Source organism: Miniopterus natalensis, chromosome 17 (assembly GCF_054644295.1).
Source record: "Miniopterus natalensis isolate mMinNat1 chromosome 17, mMinNat1.hap1, whole genome shotgun sequence".
NCBI classification, from domain to species: Eukaryota; Metazoa; Chordata; class Mammalia; order Chiroptera; family Miniopteridae; genus Miniopterus; species Miniopterus natalensis.
This window is the reverse complement of record NC_142097.1, coordinates 38,102,113-38,122,627: the sequence shown is the minus strand read 5'-3', so window position 1 is coordinate 38,122,627 and position 20,515 is coordinate 38,102,113. Positions and strand designations below refer to the sequence as shown.

The following is a 20,515-nucleotide window of genomic DNA, read 5'->3' as shown; positions in this document are numbered from 1 at the left end:
CAGTCAGCAGATCTAAGACAAAAAGAAAAAAAAAGCTAGTGTATATCAAAAGATGACTGACAGTGTGGAAATATCATTAAGTACTAAATAAAAAAATCATGAACTGTGAGATATGAAAAAATCATCTTGAAGAGTCGCAGAGGAAGAGAGAGAAGAGGTTGCGGTCCGATAGGCCAGCAGTAGAGGGAGTAGCTTGGAGGGAGACCATGCCAAGCCATCATGGACTAGGAAAAGTGGCAGGCTGGAACGATGGGGACCACAGAATGCAGGACACACCCACTACCCTCCCTCCCTCTCCCAGTGCGGCTCCCTGGAACCCATATCTAATACTGACTTGGTTCCTCATTTTGAATATAGAGTCCCCTCAGGTACCTCAGGGAAATGGGAAACTTGGACCGAGTAAAAGCCGGTTTCTTGGCTCTATTCCAAACCCTCCACTCAAAAGCTGCCAATGAGATTTATCTTTACAGCCAATCTTATGCCCAGAATAACTCAGGGAATCTTCCCAGCCCCCCAAACTCTTTCCAATTGCTCCATATACCTTAAGTTATTTAAAAAGTCTTTGACTTGAAACAAAGAATCTCATTCCATAATTAAAGATAACAGGCCAAAAACTGGAGATGAGATAGCAACAAAAAATCATTCACGCTTGACTGTCTTCAGGCAACCCAAAGCAGACAAGACCGAGAGATTCTTTCCCACTTTTACAAGTGAACGGGTCAAGGAACACACGGACAGCAGGCTCCTGAAAGAAGAAACGTTCCCGATGGTGGAGGAAAGGGACGCAGAAAGAGACAGTTACAGCGAACTTTAGGGATCCCTGTGCTTTCAGCTCATGACCTAAGAAGTGGTATCACAATCTTTCCATGGTTTAGTAGGACATTCTCACTAAGTTTCTCTTTACCCTTGACCAGCTCAAAGTAAACAATCTTACATCAGCTTAAGATGAAAATTGGTATTAAAAGAATTCAGCTTTATTTCCATTTTGATGGTTCATTGGTTTGATGAAATAAGATAAAGAAAAAAACAGTCTTAAGAATCTAATTTTCAAACATAATCTTACCTGGCCTGTGGGGTAATTTTAAAACAAAGGGCTTCATATCTACCACAAAGTGGTCAAATTCCGCATCCAGCTTCTCCCACTGTTCTTCATCACTTTCTATTTCCATAATTCAGTCTGTAAAAGATTTAAAATTAAAATATTAAGAATCTGTATGCTGAAAACTACAAATCTGATGAAAAAGAGCAAAGAAAACTCATTAGCATTATAAATATCACTTCTCCCCAAAATGATCTATAGATTTCATGCAATTTTGATCAAAATCCCAACAGTATTCTTTGTATATGTAACAAGCTGATTGTAAAACTTATATTTTAGAAAGTTAAAGAAACTAGAATTGCAAAATCAATTCCGAAAAAGGAAAACCAAGTTGGAAGATTCATATTACCCAATTTTAAAATGTGTAGTAGTCAAGACAATGTGGTATCGGTGAAAGGATAAGACGCACAGACCAATGGAATAGACTGGGGTCCAGAAATTGACCAGTACAAATATGGACGACTGATTTTCAACAAAGGTGCAACTCATGGAGAAACTGTAGTTCTTACAACAAATTATGTTGTAATAACAAAACATCTATATGCAAAAAAAAAAAAAAATCACACAAACCTCAACCTACCCCTCATAGTGTATACAAAAAGTAACTCAAAATAAATCAAGACCAAAGTATAAAATATAAAACTATAAAAATCTTAGAATATTAGGGACCAATTTCCATGATTCTGGAAAAGACAAAGTTTTCTTAGATACAACACGAAAAGCACTACCCATATAAGAAAAAATTGATAGTTTGGATTTCACCAAAATAAAAAACTTTTGCTCTGCAAAGGACTCTGTTAAAGGGCTGAAAAGAGAAGCCACAGACTCAAAGAAAAGATTTGTGAATTATATATCTCATAAAGGACTTATATCAAGAACATATAAAGAACTCTCAAAACCATATTAAAACAAACAACCCAATAAAAAAATCAGCAAAGCCCTACCCAGGCTGGCTCAGTGGTTAGAGAATCAGCCTTCAGACTGAAGGGTCCCAGGTTCAATTCCAGCCAAGGGCAAGAACCTCGGTTGCAGGCCCGATCTCTGGCCCCCACTCTCACATCGATGTTTCTCTCTCTCTCCCCCTCCCTTCTACTCTCTCTGAAAAGCAACAGAAAAAATATCCTCAGGTGAGGATTATAAAAAAATAATAATCAGCAAAAAAATTAGTCTCTTTACCAAAAACGACATATACTTGACAAGTAAGCACATGAAAAGATGCTCAACACTTTTAGTCACTAGGGTAATTTTTTTTCCTGATTGGTTAGCTGGCTTGGGGTTGTTTGGTTGGTTGGTTTTGTTTTGCATTCCTACAATAACTAACTGCATTTCTCCATAACTACAACAGTTATGTACTTGGTAACAAAAGGTTATGATGCCACTGCTGGATGTTAGATCATAAAGCTGAAAAACAATTATTCAAATGGATGCATAAACAAATGCAAACTCATAAACGCAGAATTCTAGGCACAGCTATGACCTAGAAGTATACTCCCAGGCTTAAACATCCTGCCCGTGCACTCAAACATTTGCCTGAGAGTGCCCATAGTTAGGGCTAAAGCAAAAAGATTCCTAATAATCACTCAATAAATCCTCTGACACAGACAGGCAATGGTAGTGTTTAATGCTAGAGGAAACTAAAATTCAAAGTTGACTCACCCAAAGTCATGAGATTAAAAGCTCAGATTAAAAGTCTAAAATCCCTAGCCTCAGATCATTCTATCTGACCACTTGGCACTTACCTAAAAGTCAGCAATATCTCCAAACAATAATAAAAAATTTTGAAAATAAGAAAGGCAATGAGAATTGCCATAATAACATATGATACTGGGGTACACATTTAAAAAAACCCACAAAAGAAAGAATTAATATAATATTTGATAAACTAAAACTCTGCTTCTCCTCTTTTTTATTCTCCAACAAAACAATAAAATGCAAAAACCAGAAACAAAAAAATTAATTTACAATTTCAAACCTTCAAGGAATTCTTGCTACACAAATTACATCTTATAAATTATAGCTACTTAGTTCCAGCGAATCAAACCATTTTATTACTATTTATTAGAATTGCAGATTTAAATTATCAGAATTGAAAAAAAAAATAAAGCTATATCTTCGATTTGGGCTTAGAGCGTGCCTACTAGTGACATAAATTACTCCAAAAGAAAAAAAGTTGAGGGACTCTTGCTCATTGCCACAATCTATATTTAGATCATGTCTTATATTTAACTCACTGGCATTGTCTTTTTTAAAACCTGATTCTATGGGGACAGCTACAAAGTGGGCTAAGACCTTCTCAAGGTTCCTGGAGGCCACTGGAGTCAGCAAAGCTTGAGCAGGCCGCCAATCCTGAAAGGCTTTGGGGGGAAAGCAGCCACAACTGCTAGAAGAGAGTACACCTCGGTATATCATGCCCCTCGCCAAACGCAACACACACATTCCTGAAAGCGGCATGTCATCAATATTGTGCGATCAAACCATATTCCAAATATAGGGCGGCTCATTAAAGAAAACCTGAGATGCGTACTTCAGTGCACCAACGTCTTCCAGGTGTGCGTTCCCCTGGCTTGCACATATGGGGGTGCGCGCGGTTACCAAGCTTGGATGGAGGCCCCTCTGCCTGGGCCAGGAGCCTGCCGCGCTTTGCAAGCCTATCGCAGCCCCGGCCCTGGGAGCCGGGCACCAGCTCGTGGCCATTTCACAGACGAGGAAGCTGAGGCTCAGCGGGGTGCAGTCACCCACCGAGGGTCCCTCGGAAAGTGGCGGCTGGGCCTGAACACTGTGCCCAGGCTCCGCTGCACCACTACTAAGGAAAAGGCGCCTGTCATTTCACTTGCCTTTTCCATTTTATTTTTACTCATCTTTAAATATTAAGGACGAGTAAGACAGTGATCAGAGTAAGAACTGTTTGTAGTTACTTAAGCTGTTCTCTTGAAAGACTTGAACACTATACACCAGCGCAGACACACCTGCACGCTGGGACAGGGCCAGCCAAGGGGCTGTGAGGACGACTGTCCCCGTCAAGGAACCGGCACCCCGGGTCGGCCCTAAATCCCGGGTCGCTGACCCTGTCCTGGAAGGAGAGTGACGAGGGCAGCGCGCCGCGCCCAGAAGCCGCTTCCCGGGCCCCCGTGGGCGGAGGCGGCGCGCGAGGCCCGTGAGGCGGCCGAGGCCGCCCCCCCGCTGGGCCGGCGCGCGGGTTTCCTCTCCGGAGCCGCAAACCCTCGGGTCGGGCTCCCGGCCCCGGTCACCTCTGGCCGCCTGTCAAACTCGACTCGGAACTTTCCCGCCCGGGCCGGGTCTCACCCTGCACGCGAAGCCTCAGGTTCCCAGGCCCAGACCCCCGAGCGCGCGCGCCCCTCAGGCCTCGAGAGCCCGCCCGGGGCCTGCGGGGGGAAGCCCCTCCCCGCGCCAGCCCGCACGGGCCGGGCGACCGCCCCCCACCCCCCGGCGGAAGTCCACCCGGGAACCCGGGAGCAGGGGGAGGGAAAATGAGGAGAACGAGAACCTGGCGCCCCTCGGTGCAAGCTTTCCGAGCCGCCGCCGCCGCCGCCAAACGGTTTCAAATCCTTGCGGGCCGCCGCCGTCGCCGCCGCCCAGCAGGCAGGGGGCGGGCACTTCCGCGCTCGAGTTGCCCCGCCCCCTCCCGCCCCGCCCCGCCCCGCCCCCTCCTCGCGCTCGGGCGGCGCGCGGCTCCGTTGCCAGGGCGACGGCCGGGCTCCAGGCGGGCGTTCCAGCCCCGCGGCTGCCAGGCGGGCCCTAGGCTGCGGCTGGCGGGGTGGCCGCTGCCCTGCAGCCTCGCGAGTGCAGCTTGTGGCACCCCGGGGGCTGCGGAGGAAGGGCAGGGAGGGGACCCGGGGAACGGCATTCCCGGGGGGGCGGGGGGCACGGAAGGGAGTGGCCTGAGCGCGGACGGGCGCAGGGGCCGAATGAGTCTAAAAGCTGCGAGTTCACTGCCTGGCGCCTTTCTCGCAGCCAGAGGAAAACAGGGTTGATTTAGGGGGGAAACGAGCATTCCCTTTTTTATCATTATTATTGCATTCAGAACTATCTGAGGCCTGAAAACAAGGGACCCCAAATTCTGAAGATGCTGAAATAAAACATAAAAGCTTTCTGTTTACCAGCTCTCTGTGTGGGAAAGGAGCGAGTGCTGCTCCCAGGGCCTCCCCTCCCCAGGGCACCGCTGTGCTGTGTTCTTTGGTCTTCTGTTACATTTCTGGGGAAACTCTGAGCTGTGTTTTTTTTAATATACAGGCAGAAATAACATTTAAATTGTAAAAACACTCACCTAAATGAAATTTGGTTCACCACTGTTTTTCATCTAATTTCACACCAGGATTCCTTCTTCAGGGTCTATGCAACACAGTGTGGTGCAGAGTCTACCCTGAGCACAGCTGGAGGCGTCTTTTTTAATTTTCCATAAAGAAAAGAGGAGATTCATTCCTTTTATACGAGTTACTTTCAAACTTCCAGGGGGAAGTCATATTCTTTCCAAGGTGCTTTTTCAAACCCATCCCACTGGGAGTAAAAACTAACAGTTCATTGTTTCAGTGACAACCCATGAAGGCTAAGGGAAAGAAAAGGTATGAAATGCTTTTAAGAATGCTGAGTTTCTCAAAAGTATATTTGAACATGTTTTAGGTAACAAATGATCAGTAATCCAGATTATTTGCACTGAGAGGGATGCAAAACCCACACAGGCAATTGCAGGAATTTGACCACCCAGTGAAGAGGTTCAGCTATATACCCACAGCCCTGGCCAGTTTTGCTTAGTGGTTAGAGCATCTGCGTGGGTGCTGAAGGGTCCTGGGTTCAATTCCAGCCAAGGGCATGTACCTTGGCTGCAGGATGGATCCCCAGGTCAGAGATCGTGGGTGTGGCAGGCAACCAATCAATGTTTCTCTTTCACATCGCTGTGTTTCTCTCTCTCTCTCTCTTCCACTCTCTCTGAAAAGCAATGGAAAAAATGATGTCCTCAGGTGAGCATAACAATAAATACATATAAAACCACAGCCCAGCAGGTGTGAGCATTGTCCCATGCACCAGGAGGCCACTGGTTCCGTTCCTGCTGGGGCCACATGCCCCGGTTGTTGGCTGGATCCCCAGTAGGAGGTGTGTGGGAGGCAGCCGATCAATGTTTCTCTCTCTCATGGATGTTTCTCCCTCTCCCTCTCCCTAAAATCAATTTTAAAAAAACATAATTGCACTATTTTGGAAAACACTGACTTAGACACAAAATTATGAAAATCACTGTATTTTTCTCTTCTGAAACATTGTGGAGTTGAGGTTTCAACAACTTCAGTGTGACTTTATCCAGTAATTTGAAGGATTGTAACTAAGAGACATAAAAGGTAAGTACAAGACACAAGAAAGAATGTTACTGACTTTGGGTCACTGTGGTGAGTTATCAGGCAATTATTTCCACTTACTAGCAAAAATAATCAAGACTTAACATAAAAAGAAATGAAATTTTCCCTCCTAGACAGATTTTTTGAATTGCATTTTTTTCAGATTATACAAGTTTTAACTGTTTTATAGGGAAATTGAAGACCACTGAAAGTTTTAAAGAGGAAAGTAAAAATTATGTGTAATCCTACAATTTAAAAATAACAACTATTAATAATTATATATTTTTTCTCAAATTACATATAGTCATATATAAAAAATATATAATATATGTAAAATAACAAAAGTAATATATAAATCATTTTAGTGTCTACTTATTCCATCATTAGAATACAACATCATTTGCTTAATTACTCTCCTATGATTGGATATTAGCAATTTGGGGCTTTTATATATAATACAGGAATAAGTATCTTTTAATATACATCTTGGTTGAAGTTTCGGCTGTCTCCATAATGGGTATTTCTATGGAGGTAAAAAACAACTAAGGCTTTTGGTCAGTGCTGTCAAGTTGCTTTCCAGAAGTGTTTTGCAAATTTGCAGTTTCACTCAACAGTCCCTAAGGGTGGCTGTCTCACATTAACAATTTTTGTAATCGGTGCTGATTATATGTATATAAAAAGTATCACTTGAATTTTCATGTTCCACTATTGGAAAAGTAGAAACATTTAATATGTCATTGGTCTTTTTCTTTCATTCTTCTGCAAAGTTTCTCTTTATTCCTTTGTCCACTTTTCTGGAATTTGACATGATATACATAGCTTCCATAATTTTATTTATTATTTCAAAACTAGCAGTGGTTCTGTATGCAGTACTAATGCATAGTCTGATATTCTAAATAATCAGATTTCAGTCAGTGCTTCACCGTTTTTGCATTATTAAGATGCTCTGTATAATTAGAAGGAAATACATGAATGACTCATAGCAGTCTAAATGGAAAGCAATTTATAAATACCAAGAATGGTGATTATCATTATGTAAACACATTAGAGATAAATATCAGAATAATCCTGCAGCCAGTAAATCCCTTAAATTGGGTAGAAAATGATCCGGAACTTCCTATTTACAGGGGACAAAAGTATGACCTATACCGCAAATAGATGTATTACAAAGAAAGTAGAAACTGAGGATTACAAGGCATATATTCTTTTCCTCACTACTAAAAAACAAGTCACAGCCTTGAGCACACTGGTTCTGATTCCTTCCTATGCCGAACAAAGTCACGGCCACCCTTCGGCCTTTACCTCGGCGGCTCCTCCATCCTGCCTTCCCGAGCAATCCATGCTCAAGGCTGCTAACAGAGACGCACTGGCTATTCGCCCTCCCTCCCTTCAGCAATTTGCTACCACCCCAATGTCCACACCAACTGGCAAACAGCTGCTAGGGAGCTTCATAGCCTCACCTACACAAAATCTCTCCACCAACCTGTTGCAGCACTCCTCCCCAGGCTGTAAGTTTCCAACTTTAGAGGCCAGTGATTTCCAGGAAGCCACGGGGAAAATTCATAGCCTAACTAGCAGTCTAAGAATGGTAGAAAAGACCTAGCCCGACCTTCAGGTTGCACATCTGGATCTGTCGCTGATTAGCTTTGTGACCCAAGTAAATACATTTGCATAATTTTTCCTGAGCTTCGGTTTCATGACTTTCCTGTGGCATGATAGGGAAAGTAGAATTAACAAAGGTGAGATACATGGGAAATTTTACCCTGTGCTTGACACAAGGCAACTTCAAGCAATATCAAGTCTTTTCGATCCCAACTGTTTTGTGAGCACTTTCAAAAGTAATAGATTCCACTAGGAGGCAGCACTAGCACACAAAGAACTAGTTATGCCACGCATACACACACACACACACACACACTCATGTACATACATCCACCACACATTCACACACATGCATCACATATACTCTCACATGTACAAAAAGCACTAAAAAAACATACACACACAAGGGATAAACATCCACACCAACCACACACACTCTCACAGAGACATACTCCCCCACATAGGCACACACCCCAAGCTGTTTCCTTTCCTTTCTTTCTTTCTAGCCTTTTAATCTTTTATTTAGGGATTAGGGTGGGGAATAATCTTCACGCCAGTAGTTGGGAAATTTCACTAACGAATACTTATTGAATTTGGAGGCTCAGAAATGAGACCCCATATATCAGGAGATTGGTCAATAATTTCTTTACAAAGGAGAGAATTCCTTTTCTGTGCTATAAACTTCTTGCAGAAATATGTTACAGCTTGAGAGACAAGTTAAATAAAACACAGGCACCTTTGCATTCAGAAGCCCATCCTGCCATAATCCAAGAGGAGAGGCTCACTGGGCCTGCAGTCGCTAGTTAAGTAACATCACATAGATGGGAAGATGAAATTCAGCCAAGCTAAAATATCAGATGATAACCAGCAACTTGTGGTTATAGTTTCATTCCTCCTTCAGTGGATTGTGGGGGGTGGGGGCGAGAGGGGGTGGGGGAGGTAATGCTTCTTAGACTATCAGCCAGCCCAGAGATCACCACAGGCTGTGGCTAGGGAGGGTATGGGTGAACTTTGATAACGGGCAACCTGGTGATCTGAGCATTTAAGAAAAAAAGATTTGGAAATGAGGTTTTATTATGGGGCTAAATGGGCCACATAATCACTAAGTAGAGAGGCTGCAAATAGGTAGTTTCTACTGATGGGTTGGCTCCTCTAACCCAAATTGCCTCTTCAGGTGGCAAAAATAGCAGACTTTTCTTTCTGTGAAAATCTTGTTAAATTAGAGGAATCAGTACTGTGGCCTAAGCTCCAAGGTCTACTCTGACTATTGTTTCAGAGATCCAAGTCTATCCAGCAGCCTGAAATGCCTTCCATTGAACAAAAATGGTACAAAAAGCTATCTTCAACAGACTTGCCGTATTCCAGGAGCTTCTTTGTGGAATAGGCTGGCGGGGGAGAGGGGGCAAGAGAGTAGATCTTAAAAGTTCTCATCACAAGAAAAAAGAAGTGTAACTATAGGAGATGATAGATGTTAACTAAACTTATTGTGGCGACCATTTCACAATATATGCATATGTCAAATCATTATGTTGTGCCCCTGAAACTAATGCACTGCCGTATGTCAATTATATCTCAATAAACAAACAAACCTACTCTTACCGTATGACCCAGCAATCATGCTCCTTAGAATTTACCCGAAGGAGCTGAGGGTGAGGAGACAGAAGGTGGCTTGAGGAGGGCTGAGAAGAGAAAAGCCACCTTGGGGTGCAGGGGAGTGAGCAACCTAAAGAAATACGGTGGGATTTCTGGGCAGAGCCGAGGGCTTATGCAATGTTTGTGTTGATGAACTGAAAGTGGTGCCTATTAGCCTGATTGTGAGTTTTCCCTTTTTCCCAGCAACATTCAGCTGCTCTGGCACAGCAGAGGGAGGCAGCTAGCGCCTGGGGTAGGCTTTGCCACCATGTGCCACAGAAGGAGAAAGGGGTGAGGGAACCGAACATGAACAAAGGAGCACCCTCATGATGGAGCACGGAATTTTAGTGGCTAATGAAAGATTTTTTTAGGCATTTTGTAAACCATACTCCAAGGGGTCAAATCCAGCTCTCCTGACCCGGGAGTCCATGCTTGTCCCTCCATGGCCATGCTTCTCAAACTGGAGTACACAAGAGTCATACGGGGACTGTGTCATCAATGCAGGTTTTGGGAACTTCCCCACAAATTCTGGGACACAGCATTTTTTATTTTGTAATAAGTACCAAGGTATACCAATGTGGGGGCCTGTGGATCATTCTCTGAGAAATAATGAATTGTAATTGTTTTAGGTGAAAGCATTTGAGAATAGATTTAGGGAAAGGGGAACTGGGTTACCCACATAATTGTTACACTTTCCATGTGATAGCCTTGAAATGATGCTCCAAATATTGGGGTTCTGAACCAGGTAACACGACTAAAACGAAGCCCATAAGAAGTAACGAAGCAATGGCTAAGGCCATAAATTCAGTCACTTTAATTTTCCTACTTCCATTAGGTTTCTTGGACAAACATGGACGTGACATTGAATTTTGAATCTGAAAACCAGTTTAGCATGGCTTCATGTCCCACGCATCAGTTTTCCAGAAGGCCAAAGAGCTGTGTTCTGTTTGGGCAGAAAGAGATAAACATTCTATGAGAAACAATCATTCCTTAAATTTGTTAAATGGCTAAGACAAATTAAGTACATTTTACAAATGTGCAAAATAACTTGAATTATATGAACAAAACCATTTAGAGCGAGGTTTACGTGATACGAGAAAGCACCCAGGAAATGATACTGCACACATTTCCAGGAGAGGAAATAAAAGGTTCTATATAACTCTGAGAATCAAGATTAAAATTAAAAAAAAAAAAAAAAAGGAATCAGCCCTTTATCTATTCGCAAATGCACTAACCGCTCCGCATCTCTCTCAAGACTGGGAGGGAGAATGGCCTGAAGGATATGTCGACAAAGCTCTGTTTGCTTGTTGGTTTTTTAATCACCCCCTTCTAATATTGTTTTACTGATTCGTACTAGGCCTATGGTGCTTTGTCAGCCTTGGTATTTAACATCTCGCCAGGGCTCTGCTCTATTTTGAAGAATAACAATTTGCCCTGGCCCTTGTGGCTTAGTTGGTTGGGTATCATCCCATGCAACCAGAGGTCGCAGGTTCGATTCCTGGTCAGGGCACATGCCCAGGTTGTGGGCTTGATCCCCAGGAGGGGGCACGCAGGAGGCCGCTGACTGATGTTTCTCTCTCTCTCCCTCTCCCTTCCTCTCTCTCTAAAATCAATAAAAATGTTTTTTAAAAACACAGTTTATTCTGTGCACTTCTAACCCTTTGTAACTATAAGAACTGTCATTGGTTGAGCACTGCAGCACTCAGTAGCATGCATATTTTTATGATCATCAAACCGATGAGGTGGGTGTTACCTACTAGTATCATTCCCTCTGTCTCTCTAGCTGGCCCCTCCTGTCTTCTGTAGGTCTGCCCCCAACTCTGCTCCCTCCAGCCTGGTCCTACAGGGCTGTCAACATCCTCGGACCATTTCTAGACCAACAGCCAACCACGGCTTCAGCCTCTGCTGGTCCTTCCTTCGTACAACAAAGATGTTTAAACCCTAAACCTGAAACCTTACACAGCTGGCAGCTCTAAATGCTGGTTATTATGAACATTTTATCTCACACAGATATAATTATCTTTTTAAAATATTTTGCTCTGATGAATACTATGCTCTAGGGGGTCCTGTTCAAAAACTTTAGGAATTGCTAAAGGAAGGAAGGAAAAAAATGTTAGAAGGTCCATAAACCAATCACTATTGCCATGAATTACTTTGTAATTTGGATGAGTTCTTTATAATTTGGGACCAAGAGGTGGCAAATATTCCATATATTATTATTATTATTATTATTAACTATTCAAGCTTAATTTGGAATCAAACAAGATGGCATAATTCACCTCAATATTCATCAAATAAAACCACAACCCTGAGTATTAAGGAAAAGAATTGGAAAGAAAATGTTTATGCGAGTAAGGAAGCTGGGTGGAACTCCCTGTCTCATCTCACTCCTCCTTGGCCCCCATCTGTTTTTAAAAGCCCAGTGACATGGCTTCTTACGGTCATTATGCAATAAAAGTAGTGGTCACGGTGAGGGGCAGATGGAAGTCCCAACAGAAATTTCCAGTGTTCGACTCACCCTTGAAGCACGTGGGGATTTCAAAGGTGCCGTCTAGGCACTGAGCATCCTCTGTGTAGCTACATTTCTTTTCTTTATTTTTGCAGAAGAAAGAAACTTTCTGACCATGCAGCATTCCATTCTTAAATTTCTCCTGGATCTTCACTCTCTCTCCTTCAAATATCACAGTGGCTTTTTTCACAGATATTGTACAAGATGCTGAAAGAGACAATGTTTGTAGTTAAGACTTGGGAGTTCTGTTAGTCTTTCTCTTTTTCATGTTTCAATTTATCTCTGTTGGAAGCATCACAGATGTCCCCTTTCCTTCCCCGAGTGATCCCCTCCACCCGGCACCACCCCCTGTAGGCCTTCACCACACTGTCATTTGAACCTGGAGGTGAGCACACCTGAAATGCATTGCTCGAGACAAGAGTCCGAGACGGTACGTAAGTTCAGAGGCGTTTGAAGACCTCGCCCATTTTCATACCTTTGCAACTTGGCTGCGCAGACCAGTTTCCAAATTGGTTACATTCTACTTCTTCTGGGCCATCCAGGACGTATGTGTCGTGGCAACCGTAGGTGGCCTTATCCTTGTAATGGAGTGCTGTTTTTGCGGGGTAGTTCACAAACCCATTGTCTGGTCTTACTGGGAATGGGCATTTCACTTCTAAAAAGTTTATCAATAAGACATGTCAGCATGAATAGGGATGCCGTCCAGGAGTCACGGACACGTAGTTACAGTCTAACCCCCTGATGCCGCTGGTCACTGGGTGTTCCCACGCCTGTGGGATGCAATTTCTAGGTACCTCGGTGCCTAATTCTGCCCCCCTTATCTTATACTCATGGGAACCTGGGGAGTAAAAAAAGAAACAAAACCACTTGAAAAGTATATAAATGAGTTGCCAAGTTCTTTGGGCTTTCACAGAATCGTAAGGTATTATTTATTGTGAATTCATCTCTATGCAGGCTACGGTGGTGAGTTTGAAAGAAGGAAAAGAGTCTGTCTCTTTTAATCAATAAACCGTGAAATTAAAACACAGAGACTCCCTCTGAGCACACCATCATTTGGCTTTGAAATGTTGACTCTAATTCTCATGATTGTCTTCAGACTATACAAGACGCTGGCACAAAATATGAAGGAAAAACATGGTGCTGCTCTCAGGCCCCCTTAAGGTGACCAACAGCAGAGACTAAAGAGACATGACCACTAAACAGAATGTGTGAGTCTTGATGAGATCTAATACTGGCAACTTTTTGGTACATAGGACAACATCCAACCAACTGAGCCACACTGGCCAGGGCAAAAAGCATTTCTGTTTTGATCGTTCAATAGACATCTAAAATACCTACTACAGGAGAAGCGAACAGTCCTTAGCATAACTCCTTGTGTGCATGAGAAATTCTACAATTTGTCTACTTGTTATCCAACTGACAAATTTAAAGGTAGTGATGCTAGGTCAAATTCAAGGAGGAAGAATTGCATAATTCTTTAAAATTTAATATTTTTGTGATTTTTCAATTTAGGCAAGAGCTGATCATCTGACTGCAACCCAGTTTTTTACCTTCCTCTCCTGGGACACCCCAGTCGAACCCGGGCTTCTCTTCAGCAGCCTCACCACAGTATCCAGCCGTCTGTGCACACACCCTGTTCCTTCACGCCTTCCAGGCTTTCCACGTCCCGGGGGCTCTGTGGCACGCCTTCCCCCCCTTGCCCACCCATCCTCCAAGCCCCTCCTCTGGAAGGCTTTCCCAGGCAGCTCCAGGCAGCTCAGTGCATTATATATAATTCCCCTGAGGCCGGAAACCAGGTCTCGTTCATCTGGTACCCAAACACCTAGCACCCTGCCTGGTACACGGCAGAGGCCAACCAGCGTTTGTTGAACAAGGTCATTTGGAAGGCAGCTACGCTCACATGAGCACCAACGCCAGACAAGGTTATCTGAAACACTCAATGATCGCAGGATGTTCAAGAGTTCTCAAAAAATGGGAATTTCATCATCCTAGTCATTTTCTCTCATCATTGCACTTACCCCTGCATTCGGGTAATTCGGTCCAGTTCCCATGTGCCGTGCAGGTAACGGTGTCGTTTCCAAACATGGCATAGGGCGGCAGGCATTTAAAGACCGCCTGCTTCCCATAGACGGAGCTGTTTCCAGCCAGTGGCTCATAAGCATCAAGCACCGCAAACTTAGGTGTGGGCGGTGGAGGGCAGGTGACAGCTGCTAAAAGGAAGAACAATCATTTTCATACAAATCGTTGAGTCTTTTAGGTATACTCTTTCCAGAAAGGAAAAAAATCCAAAGATAAACGAGAGAAAATGCAAAATGTGGTCTGGTGCCAGGGTCAACACGGTCAATCGTAGAAGCCATATGAGAAAATTTGATCTGAAAAGCAGATGTCTGACCCAGTCCAAAAAATGGAAGTAAATATAAGTGTTGCCGCCACTAATTTTCCTGTTACAATAGCCTAGTGCTTAGGTTTCCATAAGTCTTTGACCCCAGCACTCCCTCGGAAGATGCTTCTGGAAGTCAGAATAGGTGGACAACGTTGCTGAGGCACCATTCCCCCACCCCCACGCCCGTAATCATGGAGATGAGAGCAACGCGGTGTGAAGTGACTTGGGACATCCGTTGCATGGCTAGTTCAGGGGTGCTGCTCCTGTTGAATACCCCCTGCTTTGGGGTGAGCTTGCGCAGGGAGCTCACGCAGAGAAATGGCACAGGCTGTCACCCTGGCCTGCCTAATGTGAAGCTTTAGCAAGTCCAGGGAAAGTTATATTAACGTAACAGAAGTTAGCACAGACCAAAATGGGACTGAACTTGAATTATCTAGAGTCTCAGCATGTGACCCATGGACCAGCAGCATGAGCATCGCCTGGAGGCCTGTTGGAAATGCAGAAGCTCAGGCCCTACCGAAGAGCCACGGATTGGAACGCGCGCTCCCCGTAAGGGCGGCCGAGCCTCTCCCAGGGCTGAGACTGAAGGGCTCCCGGGGCTTGAGACTTATAGTCCCAGGCAAACCAACTGGTCACCTTCCTCATAACTGGGACCCACAGACTCACGGGCACAGACAGGAAGATCGGGACTCCATTTTCCCTCCTCGGTGCATTGAGCAGATTTAGTTCCATTCAGATAAAACCTGCAACGGAAAATTTAGTCCATCAAGAGCATCACATCTCAATGTCTTCTCCCTTTTACCTTGCCTTAGAGTAACACTATTGACTTTGTTCCCATAATGGGGTTTTCCTGAAGAGTTAACACACATCTAAGGCTCAAGACTCCCAGCCTAGTACTGCAGGTGAATCGCTGGAGAGAGGGAGGTTTCCATAGCTGGCGGGTATAGCAGCCAAATGCCCAAATCCCTCATTTCTGACCAGCTGGATAAATGAACTGATGCTTATGTGAAGCAAAAATCCATTTCTTTTTCAGGATCACAAAATGAATTAAACTGAGTAATTTCTATTTTCTGAGAGTCTAGTGACACAAATGTATAAAAACAGTGCAGTCTAATATCAGGGTGATCACTTCTTAGGTTATATAAATGTCTAATCACTATGCTGTACACCTGAAATATTATAATATTGCATGCCAACTGTCATTGGAAAATAAAAAATAATTTCAAAGTGAACAAAAAACCAATGCAGTCTATTTTCATTGAATATGTTAACTTTCTGTCCTTGAGGCCAAGTTTTTCAATGTCGTTTGTCTTCAGACCCACCGTTAATTTGTGTTTCGGATGAAAGGCCTGTATTTCTCTTTCACACACAGTATTTCTTAATCTCCAACCCAAACAAGGATCCTCAGTAAAGTTTTGCCCGCCTGTATTACAGCCAGCATGCTCTTGTCAAGAGGAGCTATATTACCAGCCACAGTGCTTTCCACCTGGGAATGCTGTGCTGCATTGAGGTCCAAGAGGACCATGTCCCACATCATCATATGTCCAATCCTCTCCACAGAATTTTCTTCCAGAGACCACCAGGCCAGTCAATCAAGTTCACCTCATCGCTAAAGCCCAAATCCAATTCCTAAAATATTTTAATCCTCAAGCTAAGATCTTGCCCAAAAAGGACAAGGTAATATCCAGTTTCAATCATTTCAATGCACCTCCTCAGATAGGTAAGTAATCAGGAGCAGAAAAATTAGATACATTTCAGGGATTGTCACGTGCTCTGCCCTGTACCCACCCTCAACACCATTACCAACACCATTATGCATTTGTACTCAATGATCTGGATTGAGCAAGCCCAAGGCTAGGAGTGAAGCATGGAGCAGCCTCGATGCTTAGCTTAAGGGCATAGAAATGTGCTTCATGCATTAGCCACTCAGCCACCCGGGAAGTCCTTACCCGCTGTTACAGGAAAAAGTGATTGTGTTGGGATACGTAAAAGATACATAGCGCACAGCTCCGTTCTCCAAGATTCCAGCAAAAGGACACACTCTGGCTGTGATTTAAAGATAAAAAGGTAAGTATCCATCTATAGAATTTCCTATTAAAATGAACTCATTTCTAATCCTTTATCCAATAACTCTACTGGTAACTATTCTAAGAAAGTACCTAAAATAAGTCGAGCGATACATGCATTAACATGCTCATTACGCAGTTACCTCTTGTAATAAAAATTGAAAGTTCACGATCAGGGTATTGTTTTAATTAACGATGGTAAATCAACAGTTGAACTGTATACAGTGCAGCCAATAAAATACTGATTAGAAAGACCATAGAGACATAGTCAATGTTTCTGGCACGCTGACAAATATAGGAAAACACAGAATGGTGCATGCTCTCTGCAGAAACGCAGAAATATACACATGGAAAGTAACAAAAAAGTGAAATTGTTAGTGTCCCAGGGTTATGGTCGATTTACAGAAAAAATTTCCCTAACGATGTTATAGTGGTTTTTCATGAAAAATTATGTCTGGTCTTTTTTCATCAAAGAGAATATTAAAATCACTCTTATGAACATGTATAATGTTCACAAAGGTCATGTCCATATGACCAAAATAACCAGAGGCTAGATAGGCCCATATGGTTATTTTTAGTGCTTAACTTGCAGGTAAAATTGCCAGAAATTCTATCTGGTTGGTTGCTCAATATTTGACTGTAAAAATAATGCCCGACTGATATCACTGAACCCTATTTCTAGGACGAATATAAGCAGCCGTCTACCATAAAGCAATAACGAGATATAAGTAAATGTATATAATTTGTTATGTGTATTATTAATTTCGTATCATCTAGAATATATTTATACTTTCCTATAAACATAACATGTAATATATACATGAGTTAGATGAAAGTCTTGTCATTTCAGCAACTATTAAATCTGCTTTCATTTTGAGGCAAAGTCCAGAGATGCGATGAGTCCTCACGCTTTCTTTTTTCAGGTGTCTCCCTGGCCTCTGTTTCCTTTTCCGAGTATCTGCGCTTCTTTTTCTCTTCTGCAGCGTCTCCCTCTCCCTTTATCAGACCAGGTCTCTTTTCCACATCTCTCCCCAGCCCAGGCTAAGCTCCCGTCCCCTTCTCTAAATAGCACCTGCTGCCCTTGGTCTCACCTCCCATGGAGAAGCCCCCAGACCCCCTTGTTTCTTCACAGCCCCCCCCCCCCCCCGCTGGCCTTCTGCTCCCTGAGCATAAGGTAGGTTATGCCCCGAAAATGTCTGGGTTGCTGAGGAGGGCGCTGACTTACGTGTGCATTTCAGCGTGTTGACGGGCCAGACTCCACTGAAGGGGCAGGTGAACCTCCTCATGTCTCCCCGGGACACATAGCCTGGCTTGCAGAAGTACACTATCTGCTCCCCCGGCTCATAGGATGTTTTTAAGGGAGTAACCGTGGCAAATGGTAAATCATCTGGCCTGGGACAGGCTGCAATAGAGCACAAGGCAGTTGGTTAAGAAATCTATAGGTGCATCTTTAAGTTCAGCTGGCACAGAAATCAAAACTCATTAATACCACCCCAAAGCAACCCTACCAAGTCCTGGGCCATATCTCATCAAATCTCCTCAGCAACCCTTTGAAGGGTACCACTGTTATCCCCATTGTACAGGCCAGCACACTGAGGCTTAAATTGTCTAAGGATCTTCTGGAGGACCTTTAAATGTGGCAACATTAAAAAATAAGCATCAATCCAGCCTCTCCAGCATTCACCCTACAGAGAATGCAAGTGGTCATTAGTGACCCCCGCATACACCAGGGGCTTGGGTACATCAATTATTTTTGCAAAAGCAAAGAGTACTTACTCCGTCCCGCAAAAGCCAAATGGCAGAGAAAGCTCGAGAACAAGATGAGAGCTGGAGAAATCATTGTGGATGATTCTCACCAGCGCACCTAAGTGTCTCTCCTCTCCCAAGGGGAGAGAGGCGCATGCGAAAACCGCTTAACTATTAACCATTCTTGTGTACTTTTATCTCTGCAAATAGAAGATAAAGTTTCAGGATCTGAAAGCAGAACTCCGAGGCCTACGTCCTTTAATCATTCACTTTCCCCTTCTGTGCGCCTGCTGTGAAATCTTCGGTTGATGGCTTCCGTCTCCACAGCCTTCATGTTCGAGGCACAGCACAGTTCCTTGTTGCCGCCGGTAGAATCCCGGTGGTCCCAGGTGGCTGGGCCTTGGGTCCAGGCCTCTCCCTCGCCATCCTTTGTTTTGTTTCACGGTGGATGGGTCACCAAAACACTGACGCGACTGCTTCACACACGGCCTGAACTTACGACCGTCTCCCGTTTTCTGGGTTTAGGCCTTCACACCGCCAAGATGATATTCTGGTTTCTAGATGCATGAGCCTTCAGATGTGATGGAGTTGTTCACCCCCCAGCCTGTGATTTATTGTTTCCTGCAACTTTTAGCACCCGGTGATTGACCCGTAGCCCGGTCCATCCTCCCCTCCCTGTAGTTCAGCTCCCATTCCAATAACTAACTTATGATAGTAACCAAGGAGCTGGCTGATAAGTGACAATAAATGACATTTTTAAAGACACATTTAAACTTACCATCGAAGTTTAATTTGGCAGAGCAAATGGAAAAATCATTAAGGAAAAATAAAAAAATCCAAAAAATGTTGGCAAATCTAATGGCTGTTTTGTATTGTTGAGTGTTATACTTTCCACTAAAGGTTAGCCAACTCTTGGATTTCATGCTGCCCGTGGTCTATTTTATTAACCATGAACAGGAATACATAGACACGTAGACACTTAGGTTGAAGAATGCATGATTATTGTTTTACAAGAAACATAGGACCTTGTACTTAAAACTCTTAATGGCTTCCTACCCTCTCCTGCTTTACTTTGTCAGTTAAACTACAGAGACCTAGACTCAGAGTCCAAGGTTGTATATTCCTGAAATCATATTGCATCACATGTTCAAAAACTTTCTTATTTACTTCACAAGCAGAGACTTTGACCATAACATTAAACATTTAGCAATAGTTTAGAATTTTCAAAAACTGCTTTCAATGTTCTCTCTTTGTGGGTTGGAATTCCAACCGCTAGCCACCAACAAGCTCCCAGTGGGAAAAGAGTGTGGTGTCCTGGTTAATAAAGGACGGGGGGGGGGGGGGGGGAGTTCTTTTTGTTTTGTTTTAATTTAGCTTTATTGTTGAAAGTATTGTAGATGTCCCCTTTTTAAAAATCCCGACACACTTGAGTTTGAGTCCTGCCTCTGCCTCTTGTTAGCTGAGGTATCTTGGGCAAGTCACATTCTCTGGTCAAGTTTTCATCTCTGAAGTGGAGATGGAAGTGAAACCTACTTCAAATGCCATTGTCAGGGTTAAATTGGAATTCATACGGAGTACTTACCAAGAGCCTGGCTTATAGCGAGGGCTGGATGACAGCTAGCTGTCACTAACACACTTCTTAACGTTAACGTCAGTGACCCAGATGTCTTACACCAAAGTACTGGAAATTCTACGCAAAACCATACAACCTAATAGATTTCAACGAGATTCGGTGACCTGGTGCCTCTTACTAGAAAACCCAGAAGAACAAAAGGCAAAAAGAAAGAGCCACATCCCATACCCCACTGCAAAGGTTAGTGGTAGTTATCTGTAGGTGGAAGAATATGGGTCTTTTACCTTCTTGCTTTTTTGAATATGTCAGATTTTTGCTTTATTTTGTTTTGGCTGATTTAAAATATCTTATCAGTGGATAAGACAGAAAATCTATTTCCACAGTTGGGGGAAAAGGAGGATTTCCTGTATGAAAATCTACACACACAAAAGTAGCTATATAATTCACGCATGTCACATGAACCTTCCTGGAGCTGCTTACCTGGCGGCCCTAGTCCCCAGGGGCAGCACAGTCACAGAGCAAACCTGCTCCGGGAGCTCATCTCTGTGTAGATAACACAG

The 20,515-nt window shown here is 43.6% G+C and overlaps 2 protein-coding genes across 2 annotated transcripts in view; both read right to left on the bottom strand.

The window, feature by feature from the left end:
* CEP112 (centrosomal protein 112) overlaps positions 1-2,136 on the bottom strand; it is a 214,867-nt gene extending 212,731 nt beyond the window's left edge. Inside the window, exon 1 of the mRNA XM_016214517.2 lies at positions 1,064-2,136. Within this exon, the coding sequence (XP_016070003.2) occupies positions 1,064-1,169 (106 nt within the window). The 5' untranslated portion in view covers positions 1,170-2,136. The remainder of the gene's footprint in view (positions 1-1,063) is intronic.
* An 8,407-nt stretch (positions 2,137-10,543) lies between these two features.
* APOH (apolipoprotein H) lies at positions 10,544-18,476 on the bottom strand. Its single transcript, XM_016214512.2, has 8 exons — positions 18,413-18,476; positions 17,862-18,038; positions 16,520-16,616; positions 15,237-15,313; positions 14,206-14,394; positions 12,663-12,842; positions 12,197-12,394; positions 10,544-10,621 (listed from the first exon to the last, which is right to left on the bottom strand). Exons 1-8 carry the CDS (start codon positions 18,474-18,476, stop codon positions 10,566-10,568), a joined length of 1,038 nt encoding a protein of 345 aa, XP_016069998.2. The 3' UTR covers positions 10,544-10,565.
* Between the last annotated feature and the right edge of the window lie 2,039 nt (positions 18,477-20,515).

Coding starts and splice junctions, on each gene's coding strand:
- APOH (XM_016214512.2), bottom strand. CDS start 18,476: ATGATTTCTCCAGCTCTCATCTTGTTCTCGAGCTTTCTCTGCCATTTG. Junction 14,395..15,236: donor CGATCTTCCTGTCTGTGCCC/GTGAGTCTGTGG, acceptor TCCTTTTAGCAG/CTGTCACCTGCCCTCCACCG. Junction 12,395..12,662: donor TGCGCAGCCAAGTTGCAAAG/GTATGAAAATGG, acceptor TGTCTCTTTCAG/CATCTTGTACAATATCTGTG.